Source organism: Podarcis tiliguerta (genome assembly GCF_965153285.1).
Source record: "Podarcis tiliguerta genome assembly, chromosome: 11".
Lineage (NCBI taxonomy): Eukaryota > Metazoa > Chordata > Lepidosauria > Squamata > Lacertidae > Podarcis > Podarcis tiliguerta.
In genome coordinates, this window is record NC_139544.1 from 54,031,645 (window position 1) to 54,050,888 (window position 19,244).

The 19,244-nt window shown below is 44.9% G+C and overlaps 1 protein-coding gene across 3 annotated transcripts in view; it reads left to right on the top strand.

Moving 5' to 3' along the window:
* Nucleotides 1–19,244, top strand: part of ZBTB7C (zinc finger and BTB domain containing 7C) — a 250,850-nt gene that overhangs the window by 142,607 nt on the left and 88,999 nt on the right. Inside the window, exon 1 of one of the 3 annotated variants that reach the window (XM_083402875.1) lies at nt 12,167–12,487. The exons of 1 other annotated variant lie outside the window; for it this stretch is intronic. In XM_083402875.1, coding sequence (XP_083259001.1) covers nt 12,354–12,487 — 134 coding nt within the window. In that variant the 5' untranslated portion in view covers nt 12,167–12,353. Of the gene's footprint in view, nt 1–12,166; nt 12,488–19,244 lie in introns of those variants that run through there. One more of the 3 variants, XM_083402876.1, reaches the window with a different exon arrangement.

Sequence of the window (19,244 nt, forward strand, 5' to 3'; positions counted from 1 at the left end):
CCCCGGCTATTGCTCATGCTAGTAGGGACTGATGGGAACTGAAGTCCAGCAACATGGAGCCCCTCAGGTTCCCCCTTCCTTGATTTAGGGGGCCAGCAGAGTGCTCTCTCTCTCTCTCTCCCACACCCCCCCTTTTTTGGGTGTGTGTGGAAAAAAGGGAAGAATACGTATTTTGAAATGGCGAGGCATTCAAAATGACATACATATGGACATACCTCACAATGGTGCCACAGGCACAATCTAAGACATGGGTAGGCAAACTAAGGCCTGGGGGCCAGATCCGGCCCAATTGCCTTCTAAATCCGGCCCGCAGATGGTCCGGGAATCAGCGTGTTTTTACATGAGTAGAATGTGTCCTTTTATCTAAAATGCATCTCTGGGTTATTTGTGGGGCATTGGAATTCGTTCATTATTTTTTTTCCAAAATATAGTCCGGCCCCCCCCACCAGGTCTGAGGGACAGTGGACCGGCCCCCTGCTGAAAAAGGTTTGCTGACCCCTGATCTAAGAGATGCCTGCCTCTTGGGTTGCCACTTTCTCCTTTTGTTTACTGCTCTTCCGCCTATGTCTTGAACGCAACCTGACGCACACAGTGCAGGCAGCTTAAGCTTTGACCACCCCTTATCTCCGCATTAGGAAAAGCTGATACTTTTCTGGGTGTCCGGTTGCTGTTAACTATACAACAGGAAGGTGAGTAAAACAAGCTAGCATCTTTTAAACTTCCTCCTCCTCTTCTTCTTCTTCTTCTTCTTCTTCTTCTTCTTCTTCTTCTTCTTTCTGCTTTTCTGGAGATTCCTCATTCCTCTGTCTGCATGCATTATACGACGTAGCATTCGAAAGATATCAAGCTCCCGCCCCTTCACTCTAGAATATGCATATTTCACAAAGAATTAATACAGGGATAGATATGTTGCCTGCTGGATCACACCAAAGGCCCATCTAGTCCACCATCCCATTCTCACAGTGGCCACATGCAGAAATTGAGTGCAAAAGTGCTCTCCCCACTTGTGATTCCTCACAACTGGTATTCAGAGACATATTGCCTTTGACAGTGGAGGTAGAACATACAGTAGTTGTTGTGGCGAGCAGCCATTGATAGCTGTGTCCTCCACGATTTGGCCAAATCCGCTTCTAAAGCCATTCAGGTTGGTAGTGATCACTAGGTGATATCTGGTTTTCAATATTGAGATATATCACCAGCTAAACATCATAATATACCGATATATCACAATGTCTGAAATAAGGATGGAGCTATGCAGCTGGTTTGCCATTCATTGTCGGGTCAAAAATTATGAAACCAAGATCACAATATGGACTTCAAACCGGTTTTGGATGATATATGGATATATCGCCCAGCCTTAGTCATCACCGCACCTTGTGAGAGCGAATCCCACAATTTAGCTACACATTCTGTCAATAAATACCTCATTTTGTCTGCTCTGAATCATTCAGCATTCAGGATCCTTAGATGGTTCCTGGTATCATGAGCAAGGGAGAAAAAAAATCTCCCTATCTACTTCCTCCAAACCACCCACCATTTTGTACCCCTATATCACAAACCTTTTTTCCTAAACTAAAAATCCCCGAATGTTGTAGCTTTTCCTCACAAAGCACGTTGCTCCAAGTCCTTGATCATCTTTGTTGTCCTTTTCTGAACCCTTACCCTTTTTTGAGTCGAGGTGACCACAGCGTTTTTGGGCCATTCGGAGTTCCTACAAGGGGCTGGCTTGCTCGACTTTCTATTTCTGTTTAACAAAAGCTTGCCCTTTTATATTACTATTATTAAAGCCTGTATTTCTTTTGACTCAATAAGGCTTTGCGCTTTTGCCACCTCCACCCATCCCAGGAAGGAGAGGGGAGAGTTCAGGGTGGATATGGGAACTCGAGTTTCTGTCGGGCGATGAATGCAAGACTGGGGTGAGTCTCCTGCTGTGTTTAGACTATATGGTCAAGTTATGGGCTCCGACTGACAGCAGTCTGATGGGGAGAGTGATAGCATGAAGCTGCATATTCCCTGCTGGGTGTTCGCTGCCCATAGGAAGCCGTATTGTGTGGCTGAATGTTCCCCAGAAGGTCGGGAGGGAGAAGCGATACTGGTCCGTTCTATATATAATTCATCTGTTTAATTAGCTCTGTGGTACCACAGCAAGTGGGAAGATTATTTCCGCGTTTCCGTGCATTGTCCATCCGAAATGGGTGCCCGGCATTTTCAAACCCCGTTTATTTAGGACTTCCGAACAATATACCCAAATAAATGAGCTCTCTGTTTATCCAACAGAGATCCTATCTGTCCTGTGCCTGGTCACTTTTGGAGCATGTGAGAAGATTTCTCCAAGTGTGTGTGCCTGGGACTCCCAGCCAGCAGTGCCTGAAGGGATTTTATTTATTGATGTGTTTATTTTATTTAATGACATTTATAGGCTGCTTGTGAAAACAAAACCTGAAGGCAATACAGTGGTACCTCGCAAGACGAATGCCTCGCAAGACGAATGCCTCGCAAGACGAAAGAGTTTTTTGTTTTTTGAGTTGCTTCGCAAGACGAATTTACCTATGGGCTTGCTTCGCAAGATGAAAACGTCTTGCACCTTTTTCTTAAAAGCGTCAATGCATTCCTATGGGAAACCGTCAATTCATTTCCTGTGGGAAACCGTGCTTCACAAGATGAAAAATTCACAAGACAAAAAAACCCGCGGAACGAATTAATTTCGTCTTGTGTGGCACCACTGTATATATAAAATGCCAATTCAAGAGAGGTTAAAAACAAGTAGCTATAATACAATTATCGAAATATAGATGGTGGTGAATCGTTACCCGCCCTTTCCCCTTAAGGTCCCAAGGCGGGTCACAACTATTTAAAAAGCAAGATTGAGATCTGTTTGAAACAAATAGCAATCGCAAGAGATGGGTGGGTCCTAGAATGATATATCTTAGGCGTCGAAGGCTGAGGTAAAGAGGTGCATCTTCAGCATTCCCCGAAAACCGTGTAGTGAAGGTGTGAGGCGCACCTCTGTGGGGAGGAAGTTTCACAACTTAGGAGCTGCCACAGAAGCTGCCATCTCCCGGGAAGGAGATGGCCTTTCAGCCTTATAAAATCAATAGTTTAAGAGCAAGTAGACATAACTTTTTAAAAAATGATTTTGCCTCAACATTGAGCCTTGGGAGTGAAGATGATAACAACAACAACAACAACAACAACAACAACAACAACAACTTATTTATATCCTGCTTATCTGGCTGGGTTTCCCCAGCTACTCTGGGTGGCTTCCAACAAAATATATAAAAATACAACAAATCATCAAACATTAAAAACTTCCCTAAACGGGGCTGTCTTCAGATGTCTTCTAAAAGTCAGATAGTTGTTTATTTCCTTGACATCTGGTGGGAGGGCGTTTCACGGGGAGGGTGCCACTACCGAGAAGGCCCTCTACCTGATTCCCTGTAACCTCGCAGTGAGGGAACCACCAGAAGGCCCTCAGAGCTGGACCTCTGTGTCCAGGATGAATGATGGGGGTGGAGGCGCTCCTTCAGGTATACTGGGCCGAGGCCGTTTAGGGCTTTAAAGGCCAGCACCAACACTTTGAATTGTGCCCGGAAACCTACTGGGAGTCAATGTAGGCCTTTGAGGACCGGTGTTACACGGGCTCAGTGGCCGCTCCCAGTCACCAGTCTAGTTGCCGCATTCTTGATTAGTTGTAGTTTCCAGGGCACCTTCAAAGGGAGCCCCACATAAAGTTTATAAATGTCCAAACCAGCCCTGGTTTATTTAGAGATCTGTTTCTCTCTGTCTCTCGTCTTTTCAACTTTGAATTCAGTTCTCCACAGTTCTGCAGCAATTTGCAGATTTTCTAGCATTCTAACGCTTTGTACGCTGGTGTTATGTGCGCAGCGAAAGGTCTCTTAAAGTTTCTCCCTCCTCCTGCCCAAGTTTCCACAGCCACCCTTCCCTGCCTCTTTCCCTCAACGCCCTTTCCTTCTCTAGAGTCAGCATCATCCACCAACCAGTTCCAAAACCAGTTCCTTAAAGCCAAAAGTTCTTCCGTCCCAGCCTCATGCAAATGGGCTGCAGGTTTTCCTTGATGCCAGCGCCAGCCGCCCAATTAAGGAAATTAATTTACTCTTCCCTGCCAATCTTCACAGTTCAGCATCACGCCACATCCCTCACCCCACAAGCAATGTTTCTGTTGTGACAGTGTGATGGAATAACCAAGGGTGGGTGGGTGTTTAAGGGAGGGGGGGAAAGATCTTGCAAATAATAGTGATTATAAACAGAAAAACAATTCTTTTCTTTCTTTCAAAAAATCCCAAAACTTTAGGAGGGTCAACACTGGTTGGGAAGGGCACCACGCCCACTGCCCAGTGTTTCGGCAATGTTGTGTCTGAGGTGATTTGAGGGGGGGGGGAATGGTGGTCTGTGGCGGCAGCAAAATAAACCATAAACAGTGTTTTACAAATCTGACTCACATAGATCTTTTCTGAACCAACAGAAACTAACCTACTGTATGAAAGTGAACCTTGTACAGTGGTACCTCGGGTTACATACACTTCAGGTTACAGACTCCACTAACCCAAAAATGGTGCTTCAGGTTAAGAACTTTGCTTCAGGATGAGAACAGAAATCGCGTGGTGGCGGCATGGCAGCAGCGGGAGGCCCCGTTAGCTAAAGTGGTGCGTCAGGTTAAGAACAGTTTCAGGTTAAGAACGGCCTCCGGAACGAATTAAGTACTTAACCTGAGGTACCACTCTATTCATCTCTCTCTGTCCGCTGTTGTCTCTGGCCCTGCCACTAGTGATGTGGGGAATCTCAACTGCAGCTATCAGCAACTTCTACTTAGAAGTGCATAAAACCCACGTCTTTTCGTTTCGAACCTGGAGTGAAAAATGCACCGTTCTGCCGGATTGCTAAGACAGGTCATCTATTAAACAACAGGTGGTGCAATGTGGCCGATTAGAAGAGCCGGCCTTTGACTGTAGCATATTTTCTTCACGGACATGTATATAATTTTCATTGGATTTGTAGGAAGGCCATAAAGAGTTTAATTTCCAACTGGAACTCGGTCAATACATTCTCAGTCTTGGAGCACATTTGAGACGTAATACGGAGGATGGCAGCAGAGGGAGGAAATCGGGTCAGCTGGATATTTTAGTTCGGGAGAAGCAATATTAAATGTTTGCCTGCAGCAAAAAGAGGCGGAGGGAAGAAAGAAGGAAGGAAATAAAGTTTTGTGACTATAAGCAGAAGATACATCAGTGGCTCAGTTCAACTCAGGAAAATGATGGGGAGTTTTTTCTTAGACTGCTGAAATCTTTAAGGCCCTGTCCATACTATACATTTAAAGCAGTATCATATCATTTCCAGCAGTGACAGCTTCCCCCAAATAATTTTGTGAACTGTGCTTTGTTAAGGGTGCTGATAATTTTTAGGAGGTTCCTATTCCCCTCACAGAGTAACAATTCGCAGAGTGGTTCAGGACCAGGCATCGGGCTCCCCATATCCCCAACGCATAGAAAGAAAAGACCAATAAGACTGGTTTGGGGTCAAAACAGGCCCAACTTTATTGAATACAGTGGTACCTTGGGTAACAGACGCTTCAGGTTACAGACTCCGCTAACCCAGAAATAGTACCTAGGGTTAAGAACTTTGCTTCAGGATGAGAACAGAAATTGTGTGGCGGCAGTGGGAGGCCCCATTAGCTAAAGTGGTACCTCAGGTTGAGAACAGTTTCAGGTTAAGAACGGACCTCTGGAACGAATTAAGTTCTTGACCTGAGGTACCACTGTAAAGACAAAAGAGGTTTGGCTTGGGCATGGGGTAATCTAAATACTTCCAGCCTGCCCGCCCGAAGTGACATGTGGTCATTCCAGGTGTGGGTTCCTAAGACTTACATCCAATAGGGTGACCCCCCACAGGGACTGCTGTTGGGGGGAGTGCCTTTGGCCCTGGCCCCCCTGGGCACAGGACATGGCCACTCCCCCCGATCCCTTTAATGGGATACCCCAGGGTTTGGAGGGGCAGGCGGAGACTACAACCTCCTCTCTGTCCAAAACAAAGGATTGCCCCAATGCCCAAGCAGTTGTGACAATTGCTATGAGGTAGGCAAAACCACCGGGCAAATTCCTTCCTGGCCCCATAAAGAACGGCGACCACCATAGCCATAGCAAAGTCATTGACTATCAGCTTAAACTGAGGGTGCGCGGGTGGGGAAACCTGGCACAGGAACAAACAGGCTGAGCCCCAGGTGTAGGGTGCTGAAATGGGCAAGGGGCGGCTCCAAGGGAAGCCCACTGTTGGCTCCATCAGCTCCGCTCCCTGGCAGAGCCCAGGTCCCAGCCTGCACCCCCAAGGGGTGAGCGGACTTCTAAAAGAAATCCCTCTTCCCAGGGAACTCTGGGAGGCGAACAGGGAATCTGCTAGTAACTCTCAGCACCTTTAACAAACTACACTTCCCAGGATTCATTGGGGGAAGCCCAAAGCTGTAGCCACATGTAATAACATAATTAATGATGTGATTGTTGCGTGGTTTTTTCACATGCTGGAAAAATAATGACGGCTGGAAAAATAATTGCAGGCTGGAAAAGAAAAGTTGACAGCGATTACAGTGGTATCTTGGGTTACATACGCTTCAGGTTACAGACGCTTCAGGTTACAGACTCCGCTAACCCAGAAATATTACCTCGGGTTAAGAACTTTGCTTCAGGATGAGAACAGAAATTGTGCTCCGGTGGCGTGGCGGCAGCAGGAGGCCCCATTAGCTAAAGTGGTGCTTCAGGTTAAGAACAGTTTCAGGTTAAGTACGGACCTCTGGAATGAATTAAGTACTTAACCCGAGGTACCACTGTACTACCACTGTACTACTTGCCAGATTATATAGGCTGCCCCTTTAAAAAGTGGGAGTTCCTGCGCCTCCTTTTATAGAAAAACAGCAATATAGTCATACCTCGGGTTACAGCCACTTCAGGTTGCGTTTTTTCGGTACTGGAACGGGTTACTTCCGGGTTTCGGCAGTCGTGCATGCACAGAAGTCCTAAATTGCGCTTTGCACATGTGCAGAAGCGCCGAATCTCAACCCGCGCGTGCGCAGACGCGGGTTGCGAACGCTGCAGATTGCGAACGTGCATCCCACATGGATCACATTCGCACCCCGAGCGTCCACTGTATCTATTAAAATTTTATTAAATCTCAAAAAAAATATTCCAAAACATTTACCATATTATACAAAAAAAATTAATCAACATAACTTTCTTCTTGACTTTCCACCCCTCCTTTCCTATTGTTTGTTTTTTACTTCTTTTTATTAGCTGTTTTACAATACATGTGCTTTTACTATCTGAACTTTGCTATTCTGAGATCTTTCAGTAATCCACTGATTCTATTTCAAATCCTGCCTTTGACTTCATGTATGGGTGATACTTTGATAGCTAATCCATCAATGGTCTCTGTTGTTGTTGTTTAGTCGTTTAGTCATGTCCGACTCTTCGTGACCCCCTGGACCAGAGCACGCCAGGCACTCCTGTCTTCCACTGCCTCCCGCAGTTTGGTCAAACTCATGCTGGTAGCTTCGAGAACACTGTCCAACCATCTCGTCCTCTGTCGTCCCCTTCTCCTTGTGTCCTCCATCTTTCCCAATATCAGGGTCTTTTCCAGGGAGTCTTCTCTTCTCATGATGTGGCCAAAGTACTGGAGCCTCAGCTTCATGATCTGTCGTTCCAGTGAGCACTCAGGGCTGATTTCCTTCAGAATGGAGAGGTTTGATCTTCTTGCAGTCCATGGGACTCTCAAGAGTCTCCTCCAGCACCATAATTCAAAAGCATCAATTCTTCAGCGATCAGCCTTCTTTATGATCCATCTCTCACTTCCATACATCACTACTGGGAAAACCATAGCTTTAACTATACGGACCTTTGTTGGCAAGGTGATGTCTCTGCTTTTTAAGATGCTGTCTAGGTATTCCTCTTTAAACGTTTCGCCATTATACCCTCTTCGTCTGGCAGCTATTTTCGCCATTTCAGCAGAAGTCTGCATTCCACTGTCGAACAGCTCTTGCCACCAGAAAGTTCTTACCAACGTTTAATCTGAATCTCCTTCCCTGTGTTTTGATTCTGTTGGTTCGGGCTCTACCCTCTGGGACAGCAGAAAACAAGCTTGCTCCCGAAGGCCTTTAGGAAGGTATTCTTATATGCAATGGCTGCAGCTCAGACTTTGGTGGCAAAGGGGCGGAAGGAAGAAGAAGTCCCGACAATAACGAATTAGCATAACAAGGTACAAGAATTTGCTGAAATGGCGCAGTTGACAAACAGCCTGAGAGGCAACTCAAAACAAAAATTTATGGAAAAGTGGAATAGATAAAAGATATATGTTCAAAAAATACAGTAAAGGTTTGCTATCTATGCTAGTATTTTATTGATGTTGAAGAGAAATTGAGTTGAGAAATAAGATTAAGGGTACATATTGATATAGGAATGTATTAGATAAAATGTAAAGAAATATACAATAGTAAGAGTACATTCATTTGTAAAGAAGGAATGTACAACGTGATTGACAGGAAGTTTGTAGTGTTGGTACATATATGATTTTGGAATAGTTTTTGTCTTTGTTTTCTCCCCCCTCCCTTTCTTTAGGTATATAAATTTTGTATATATGTTGGAAATTATACTATCATAAGTCATGTAATGGGATGGCAGGTGGCATTGTGGGTTAAACCACAGAGCCTAGGACCTGCCGATCAGAAGGTCGGTGGTTTGAATCCCAGCGACAGGGTGAGCTCCCGTTGCTCGGTCCCTGCTCTTGCCAACCTAGCAGTTCAAAAGCACATCAAAGTGCAAGTAGATAAATAGGTACCACTCCAGCAGGAAGGTAAACGGTGTTTCCGTGTGCTGCTCTGATTCGCCAGAAGCGGCTTAGTCATGCTGGCCACATGACCTGGAAGCTGTACACCGACTCCCTCGGCCAATAAAGCGAGACCCCAGAGTCCGCCACTACTGGACCTAATGGTCAGGGGTCCCTTTACCTTTACCTTTAAGTCATGTAATGTAATATGACAGTGTATACATATGTAACACAAGAACGTTAAAAAAGAAAGAAAGAAAACAAGCTTGCTCCATCTTCCATGTTGCAGCCCCTTAAGGGGAGACCTTTCCTGCCATTTGGCTGGTTATTACAGGGGTTTTGCCCTTCAGCTTGTCTCCTCCCATGGTCAACTTTACGATGCTAGCCTTCTGTTCTTTCTACACTTACTCTCCTCCCAGAAATCATGATCAGTGGGGGCTCAAACTGGGAGGTGGAAGAGAAGATATACACAAGGGTGTATTCCTCTGAGGGCGATATAACCGGGAAAACACTGGGAGGCAATTTTCTTTTTTCTTCTTCATTTCCAAGGCTGGGTAGATTGGCATTTACTGGACATGGCCCAGATTTTGCTCGGACCTTATCTCGGGGCAGGCATATGGTTTGCACTGGCTCTGCTGATTAATGTACCCAGACACTCCTTTAGAAAGCCAGTAGCCAGAGAAGTTGCTGATAGCGGGTTGGGTGTGGGATCGTAGGAGAAAGGTGGGAGAGGACGTTCAGAAACCAAAGGATTCCAAAACCTTTTTTTATAAAAAAAATATAATAATAATTCCCCTAAGCATTCAACTTCTGCAATTAAAGTAAAGCCTCGCCCAACTTGTCAGCACGCAGATTGCGGCTTGTTCGTCATTTGAATTGGTTGGTCGTATTTCTGGAGCTCTGCCCTTAGCAAGCAGAAAACTTGGGCTGGATAAAGTTTTGGGTGTCGTCGATAAGGGTAATCAAACTTAGCCTTTCCAGGGGACGTTTTAGAGTATTCAGATCTCGGCAGTCCTTACAGCAACCTCATAAATTCGATTAATATTATTGCTCCCATTTGGCAGGTAGGAGGACTGAGGCTGAGGGCGGGGAAGGGGGAGTAGGGGAGACATGCCTAAAGGCACCCAAAGAATGGGTCATAGTAAATTCGGGATTTCAATGGGGATCTTCCAAGTTGATAGCTCGGAAGCTGAAAGCTGGCTGCCCAAGCATGCAGATGGGAATTGAGAGGTAATTTGCACCTGAGGTAGTAGAACAGAATATGGCAGACTGGAGATTTAGGGTTGCCATATTTTGAAGAGCAACAAAGAGGACACATTTGCCGGCTTCAATTTTTAACTGTGGATCGCTATGATGACTCTCATTTTACATACCCATGAAAAAGAGGAGGTGTCCTGGAAAAAGAGGACATATGGCAACCCTTAGATTTAAAAGCAAAGCAAATCACCCTTGTCCTGGAAGTAGAATCTAGCACAAGAGGGAAGCAGCTGAGCTAATTTCTCCTTGGTTTGTTGCTGCTTTTAAAGGGTATTTTCTTTTTTTAAAAAATGTGGTAATGCACATGTGGTAAAGACTTCCAAAACATGTAGTGGCACTATCTATTCCATACCTTCCAACATTTCTCTGATGAAAATAGGGATGTCTTAAGTGGGGTGTGGGTGGCGTTGTGGTCTAAACCACTGAGCCTAGGGCTTGGCGATTGGAAGGTCGGCGGTTTGAATCCCCGCGACGGGGTGAGCTCTCATTGCTCGGTCTCAGCTCCTGCCAACCTAGCAGTTAAAAAGCATGTCAAAGTGCAAGTAGATAAATAGGTAAGGTAAACGGCGTTTCCATCCGCTGCTCTAGTTTCTCCAGAAGTAGCTTAGTCATGCTGGCCACATGACCTGGAAGCTGTACGCCGGCTCCCTCGGCCAATAAAGCGAGATGAGCACCGCAACTCCAGAGTCGTTCGCGACTGGACTTAACTGTCAGGGGTCCTTTACCTTTAAGGAAAAGTGAGACATTCCAGGATCAAATCAGAAACCAGGACGGCTTCTGTAAATCCAGGACAGTCCTTGGAAAATAGGGACACTTGGAGGGTCTGTTGTTCTACCACCACAGGATTCTACCACTTCATTTTACTGCAGTTGTATTATATATATTAATAATAGCATGGCATGTGCTATCAAGCTATCAGGCTAGGGGTTCAGTCCCTTACGTGCAGGAATTCAGCCTGGGATGGATGGAGTTAGAACTAGTAATCTCCTACACACATTCCTGCCCAGATAATCGCCTCTACCCTCCTCACCCATTTTTCCTCTCCTTCTTCCAACTGGCTAGATCCCTCCGCAACTGCCGTTTCACACGCTGTCAACGTCCCAAATCTACTACCCTTAAAATGCCCTGTATCTGCCTTCGCTAAACCCTCCAGACGTTTTGGACTAGCCAGGGTGATGGGAGTTGTAGTCAAAACCTCTGGAAGGCATAATAATAATAATACTAATAATAATTTATTTATTCCCCAGCCACTCTGGGCGGATTCCAACAGAATATTAAAATGCAATAGTCTATTAAACATTAAAAGCTTCCCTAAACAGGGCTGCCTTCAGATGTCTTCTAAAAGTCTGGTAGTTGTTTTCCTCTGGTGGGAGGGTGTTCCACAGGGCAGGTGCCACTACCAAGAAGGCCCTCTGCCTGGTTCCCTGTAACCAGTACAGTGGTACCTCAGGTTACATACGCTTCAGGTTACATATGCTTCAGGTTTCAGACTCCACTAACCCAGAAATAGTGCTTCAGGTTAAGAACTTTGCTTCAGAATGAGAACAGAAATCGTGCTCTGGCGGCGCAGTGGCAGCAGGAGGGCCCATTAGCTAAAGTGGTGCTTCAGGTTAAGAACAGACCTCCGGAACAAATTAAGTACTTAACCTGAGGTACCACTGTAATCTGTAACCAGGTTAGCAGAGGCAAACCTACATCAAACAATCTCCTCCGTGCTCCCCTCTAAACACATACCCCAAACCCAGTTCACTATATATTGCAGTACAGTAGGTTGAAACCTTGCATGGCATAGATATTTTATGGCATATTGCATGTGTGTGTGTAAATCAAGCTCTCTGTGATCCACGGATGCCTTTTAAATTTGCACAGAAGGAATGTATTCTTAATAGTTAAGGTGTTACTGATTGCATTTTCCCCTAATTTAATTATGTTTTAACTATATCTGCCTTTTAAATCTGCCGTTTGTCTAGTTAGTTATTCGGAGCCTGTGCTCTCTCGGTTTGCAAAACTGCTGCTTAGATGGCAGAAGCCTGGGCAAGAGCCTGCCTTTCTTTAAGAAGAAAGGAGGGAAGAGAGAGAAAGTCTTTTCAGAAGAAGAAGGCAGTTGCTGAGAAGGGAGCATCCAAAACAGGCACTAGCTTCCCCCGCGCACTGTTAAGCCTTTCGTACAGGTGGACAGCCAGGGCTGGCTGCCAAATTCTTTTGGTTTAGAGGGAGTGGTGGGAAGGAATCCTTCAAACCGCTCCTAGAAGGGCTTAACTTTCCTCTTTCAAATGAGGGACAAGCTACTGCGTTCTGCTGCAGACGCACGGGGAGAATGCCTTTTTGCAGATGTCTTTCTAAAACAGAACAGCACGTTTTTACGACTGAAGGCTCCAGGGGAAAGGAGGAGGAAAGAGTTGCGGAGGTAGGTCAGGCTAGTCTCCTCTCTCTCTCTCTCTCTCTCTCTCTCTCCTGCTTCGCTTTTTCCCCGAGAAAGGGTGCTTGGAGTTTATTATTTTCCGTGCTTCCAAGTTTATTTAATCACAAGGAAGCATCCTGTCTTCTCTGTACAGAGGCTAATTTGGTTAATTAAAAAAATGTTTCCAGTCTGCCTGAAGTGCCATAGCGTGTTTCGGTTTGCTGTTCTGTTTTACAGTCTATCACAGCCAACATGTTTTGTTAATTGCTATTCAAAGGAGAAGCTGTGATTCTCTCTCCTGTCTTTTTAGTGCTTCTTAAATCCTTCCAAAACACACTGGCGTCTTGGCTTGCCGTCAACCCAGCAGATAGTAACAGCATCTTCAATTTTTGCATGTTTCCCCCCCACTTTGGATTCAATACATTATTTTCAATCTTCTTTTTCTTTTCTTTTTTGGCTGCTAAAATGTGGCATGGACATACCTTGTTGTTTTAGTGCCTTACTGTGAGTTTGGGCATGCTGGATTTTCGTATCCGAAAAGATTGTTTCTTTCAGCTGTGTTTGAATCTCCCTTTTGCACAGGGTTTGATTCGTATATCTGACGGTCGCCTTTATGCTCCTTTGTGCCTCAACAAACATGTTGAGTAAAGACTTACCCTGGAATTTAATGTTGCGGATGCTCAGGGCTGTAGTTTTAAAAGCCACTCAGAGCGACTGGTTCCACTGCTCTCAGGGAAGAAGTCTGTCATTATGTACGGAAAACAAGAAACTATCTTATAACCATTGTGTCACTGTGATCCGAAACTCAGGACGGAATATCCTGTGAATAGCTTTCTGCAACTTTTGTGTGGCTTTTTCCCCCTTTTTGCAAATCAGATACTAGGAAACAGATGAGGTACTCATCTTTGTCTTTTCACAGTTCAACCTGTGTGTGTCTACTCAGAAGTAGGCCCCAAGTAAGTGTGCATAGGACTGCAGACTTAGGTGTATGTTGGTTTAAAAAAATAATGTTGCTAACATTCTCTGGATCATCATGGTGAAAATAATGTTTTATACCTTATGGTAACATAGAAATCGCAGCGATGTGCTTGATCGTCTATCAGTTTAACCTCTTGCCTCTCATAGCTGAATGAGCCCTGAATGAGGTCAGGATTTGAGATGAACAAATCTGTCAATCTATGTTTCCCATTTTTCCATTCTTAAGATTTCTACATCTGTTTTCTTTTTCTTTTAAAAGAAAAATTTCCTTGTGAAAGTTCACCATCAAATTACTCCTGAAGTTTTGCGTGCAATTCCCCTGATAAAAACGTTTTTAGAAAGCATTCCCCCCCGAATATAACTTATTTTTGTATGCTGTCAATAATACTAGATGCACGCAGTCCATTATATGCATTTTTGTACAGATTACTTGCTTGGAGAAGTGCCCTGAAAAATTCAGAGGTGTGAATATTTTTAATTAAAAAGATGGCTGTGTTTCAGTTTGTGTATTGTTCTGTAAAGTACAAATTAGGCAGGTTCACTTTTAAATGTAAATGGAATTGAATTGTTCCCCTTCCTTAGCCAGGATGTATACATTTGCTTTTTTCTTCTTCTGCATAATACGTACCTGAAATCTTCGTGGAAAACTGCTATATGGCCTTTTGGGAATAGTGCGTTGTTCAGTTTCTTTAGTAAAGAGCAGCTTGATATCATCAGTCTTGTAGGAATTGCTTTGACTGGAGTACAGATTGTTTAAACAATCCATTGATGGTTGGACTGTGGGTTTCCTTAAATCACACCAAGGTTAGGGACACTGAACTTTTTGTCACTCTAGGGATTTCTGAGGCACATTCGTCTCATGGATATCTGTTAAGAAATTGCGCGCGCACACACACACACACACACACAAAACCAATGTGTTTATCATGTTTGTACACAAACACCCATTGTTAACATTTCCCTCAAACTTTGCTGGAAAACGTTGCTAGCTGTTCCTTGAAATTTAACTGAGGAAGAAGCTCAAAATTCGCCTTGAATATCACTTTAGGAAAAATCCAGTGATTGCTTTGCGAAATGCAGGAAGTCCAACTGCCACTGCCACCCCACGAATGTTTACTAGTCTTTACAGAACTCTTTTCCCTCCCAAATTCCTCGCATCTTTTGCATGAGAAACTATCCGGATTTTGCTTTCACTGTTGCTCTAGGTGAAATGTGGGCGGTAGCTCTAGGTTCTCTGTATTTTTTGACAAAATCAGTTCGCGTCGTAGAGAGATGGTGCACGAGCCAAACAAGCAAGTCTTTTAGTGTTGCTGTTGACGTTATTAGCAATATTATTTACAGTGCTGTCATTATATGTGCTGCTTTCCTGTGCAACACAGGCAAGCAAGGAGGTTGCTCCTTCTAAAGGGGAGCTAAAAACATAGGGGGGGGGGCAGAGGAAGAAGCAGGTGTAGCAAGGGTTAAGTGCAGGAACACACAGGGAATATACGCACAGAGGCTTAAGACGGCAGTTGAATGGGTTAGTCCCGAGTCCAGTGGTATTTATCCCCCAAGAATAAAGTTCGACAAAACTGTCGATTTCTGTTTCTCCCAGTTTCTCATTATTTCAGTCTTGTGTTAAGTCCACTCTGCCACATTTCCACATCATTTTGCTTTTTTGGTTTGTTAAAGACTGTCCTAATGAAAATTCATCAGAATTTTAGAGCAGATTTCTTCTTCTTTTTTTGCAAGCATTTTTGTTTGCAAGCAATTCCCCCTAATATAATGCATTTTAAATGTTATTTTTTAAGAATATGTGTATTTTAATTCATACTTTCCCCTGATATACACATTTTGGGCTGGAGAACTACAATGCAAATTCAGCAAAGTGCAGATTTCAAAAGATGGATCTGTTTTGCTTTGCGTATTGTAAACTACAAACCGAACCAAAGTTTTCCCCCCATCATTACCTGAGAGAGCCTCCATTTCCAAAATATAGATTCCCTTGCAGCCCCCGTATTATATTTTTTTCACATTTCAGGGTAATAAATATGTTCTTACAATTGCTCTGATTACATGGCATTCACTGGCAGTAAGTTGAAGGACTTCCGGAGCCCTGTGCATGCTTGCAGAGTTAGTTTCAACAGCCAAGCAAGAAAACATAACATTGGAGCCTAAATAAGTGCATCTGACAACCCTCTACTGCTAGGCAGAAGACCAGCATTCACCAGAAATTAGTACAGTTCAGTAGCATGCATGCAAAAAATAAATTAAATGAAACTGAGAACTGGCATAACATAGTGTCTAAAGCATAGTTATCAATTCAGAAGCCATAGAATCAAGGAATTGTAGATTTGGAAAGGACCTCTGTAAGCTTTGGAAAGGCCAGCTGGGATGCCTAAATCACAGCTAGGTTGCTGCTTCAAATGTCACCTCTGCCATGAGCTCACCAAGGTGCCTTAAGGAAGTGTCTCTCTTGACTCTTCGGCCCATTTGTCTACAGTAAGTGGACATTACAAGCTCTGGGAGATGATCTCGCAACCCTGAATCCTTTTTTGCTGCCATGCCAGGTTTGGTTTAGTGTGTTGTTTGAACTGGGACTGCCTCTGAACTGGACCAAACTGCCTCTACAAGCTGTGGCCCAAAAAGAAACGAGGTTTGGCTTAGCATGTTGTGCGAACCAACTCAATGCCTGTGAGGCCCTTTGAACAGTTGCACTATGAAGATAACAACAACAACAACATTATTTATACCCCGCTCATCTGGCTGGGCTTCCCCAGCCACTCTGGGCAGCTTCCAACAAAATATTAAAATACAGTAATGCATCAAACATTAAAAGCTTCCCTAAACAGGGCTGCCTTCAGATGTCTTCTAAAAGTCTGGTAGTTGTTTTTCTCTTTGACATCTGGTGGGAGGGCGTTCCACAGGGCGGGCGCCACTACTGAGAAGGCCCTCTGCCTGGTTCCCTGTAACTTGGTTTCTTGCAGCAAGGGAACCGCCAGAAGGCCCTCGGCGCTGGACCTCAGTGTCCTGGCAGAACGATGGGGGTGGAGACGCTCCTTCAGGTATACTGGACCGAGGCCGTTTAGGGCTTTAAAGGTCAGCACCAACACTTTGAATTGTGAAGGTGATGGATGGTTGGTGTGAGAAGCAGGGGAGAGAAGATCTCCCAGAATGGGAGGCTAGGGAAGCTCCCAGGTGAGAGCTGGGAGAATTCACCGCTTTCTGAGTGGTGTAAGAGTTAAGATTTACCTGTGAGAGAGGACTTTGTATTCTTCTTTTTCTCTTCTCTTCTTTTCTGTGGTTTTTTTTGGTAACGTATTATGAAAAGTCTTAATAAATTCTTATAAAAAGAAAAAAAAGCAGTTGCGCTACAGAAGAACGTCTTTCTGTTGTTAAATCCCTGCAGCTGGGATTGAAATCTGAATTCAGATCTCTGAAACTGCACTTCGTTCAGGTGTACAGTGATGTTCCTAGCGAAGGAAGCATGGAAATTCATGTCATTGCCCCGATCCTACAATAGCATTTAAGTTTGTCGTCAAAGAAGTCAATTAGGGCCTCTGAAGAGTAGAGCTGTGGTTGTTCCTGATATTTTACCCCATGGAGGGTCTTCATATCTCTCCGTTTCAGCCTGTTGTGGGACCTAATCACTTTCCCACTGCGTTCATGCTAGAGTCAGCATTTTCTCTCTACACACATTGCATGGCTGAAACCACACTGTAGCGATGGATTTCACCACAAAACTATCACACCCCCTGAATCCCTTTGTTGTGGGTCTTGTCGATGGCTCAGACTGGTGCTAAAGGATGCTTTTTGAAGCTTTGATTGCAAAGCTTTTATGTGCTCCAGCAAATATAGCTCAGTTGGAAGAGCATGGAAATTCTTAATCTCAGGGCAGTGGGTTCAAGTCCTGTGCTGGGCAACAAGATTCCTGCATGGCAGGGGGTTGGGATAGATGACCCTCAAGGTCCCTTCCAGGTCTACAATGCTGTGAATCTATTATTCTAAATATGCCCTCTTCAAGGGCAGTCATTCAGACGGACAGCCCTGTCTTTTGAGTTCTAGAGCTGAGTGAGGAGGACACAGCTGGGTAGTATCAAATGATGTAGATCTGCTAGAGCAAGGATTTCCATTTGCACAGGGGAACTCCCCCACCCCCTGCCATTGCTCTATGCTCCCCCCCCCAAATCTGTTCCAGTGGTTTTGGGGAACCTCCAGAACAGATTTAGGGGGTACACAGGGTGAGAAGAAAGGGGGAATATTCCACTGAGCTGTCAAAAGTCCTTACCCTGGGGGGGTAAAATTGGAGAAAGCGAGAGATATATAGCCGCCCCGGCAGCATATCTCTTCTTTCTGGTATCCAAAAATGCAAGAAGGGCCTTTACACTCACCAGAAGCTCGGCTCTGCCCTCGCCAGTCCTGGAAGGAGCCTTTAAAAAAGTCCCATACGCTCAGAGACTTTGCGCCTGTTCATTGGGGGATATAGGAAGCCCAGAGCACTTGTTCTGTAGATGTCCCTTTTATGAAGAGGCACGTAGTGAGACCATTGAGCCCCTACTGGTGAGGCTCGCTAACCTCCCAGAAAAACAAAAAATCGACCTTTTCCTGTTAGGCAAAGATCAGAAGATGATCCGGATGGTCGCCAGATTCTGTGTACAGATTTGTAGGTGCAGACCATCCCCCAACTCAAATTAGTTTGTTAAGAAAATCCCCAAACTTGGTTTTATGGGTGACTCTGGGTCTGCTCCCTGCGGTAGTTTATCGTTGTACATTGTTTTTAAATTTTTTGTTGTACATGGTTTTAATTGTTTGTTTTCCTTCTGTGACTGTACCCCCAAGTGTGTTTTATAAGCTGGTCTCCGATCTATCTAGCTATCTAGCTATCTATCTATCCTTACCCTGGGGGACCTAATTTGTTGCCTGCCGCCCCATATTTGTTGAAAAAGTGCTCAACTGTGCATGCAACATAGCAAGTGAAATAAGAGGTTGCCCAGTTGAGTGCTCGAGTTCAAGACATCAGGAGGAACTTCCTGGAGGTAAGAGCTGTTTGACAGTAGAGCCGACTCCCTCTGAAAGTGATGGACTCTCCTTCACTGGAAGTTTTTAAGCAGAGGTTGGATGGCCAGCTCTCATAGATGCCTTAGTTGAGATCCCTGCATTGCAGGGGGTTGGACTAGATGACCCTTGGGGTCCCTTCCAACTATGATTCTACAACCCAGAGATTATCCATTACACTCTCTTCTATTCTGGTTGGTTTTCTGTCCGCCTGCTTCCTCCAGTTCAACAGACTCCCAGCATCCTGCCGTCATTGAACAGGTTCAAGTCCCATTTGGCTTTTCTGTTTTTTTTTTCCTCTTCTCTTCGACCTTTTGTCGTAAAGAATGCTTCTATTCCGACAAACCTTGTGGTTCCCTCAAGCATGACAGTGGCACCTCCATTTTCTTTTTGGGTAGCCCCAATTTGGAGGCACAGCAGTCATAACACAGCACCCAAGCTTGTGGTATTTGTGGGTGTGTACGTGTCTGAACAGGACGCGGGTGGCGCTGTGGTCTAAACCACAGAGCCTCTTGGGCTTGCTGATCGGAAGGTCGGCGGTTCGAATCCCTGCGACGGGGTGAGCTCCCATTGCTCTGTCCCAGCTCCTGCCAACCTAGCAGTTTCAGTGTTCCGTTGCGCCAGAAGCAGCTTAGTCCTGCTGGCCACATGACCTGGAAAAACTGCGGTCAAATGCCGGCTCTCTTGGCCAGTAAAGCGAGATGAGCACCGCAACCCCAGAGTCGTCTGCGACTGGACTTAACGGTCAGGG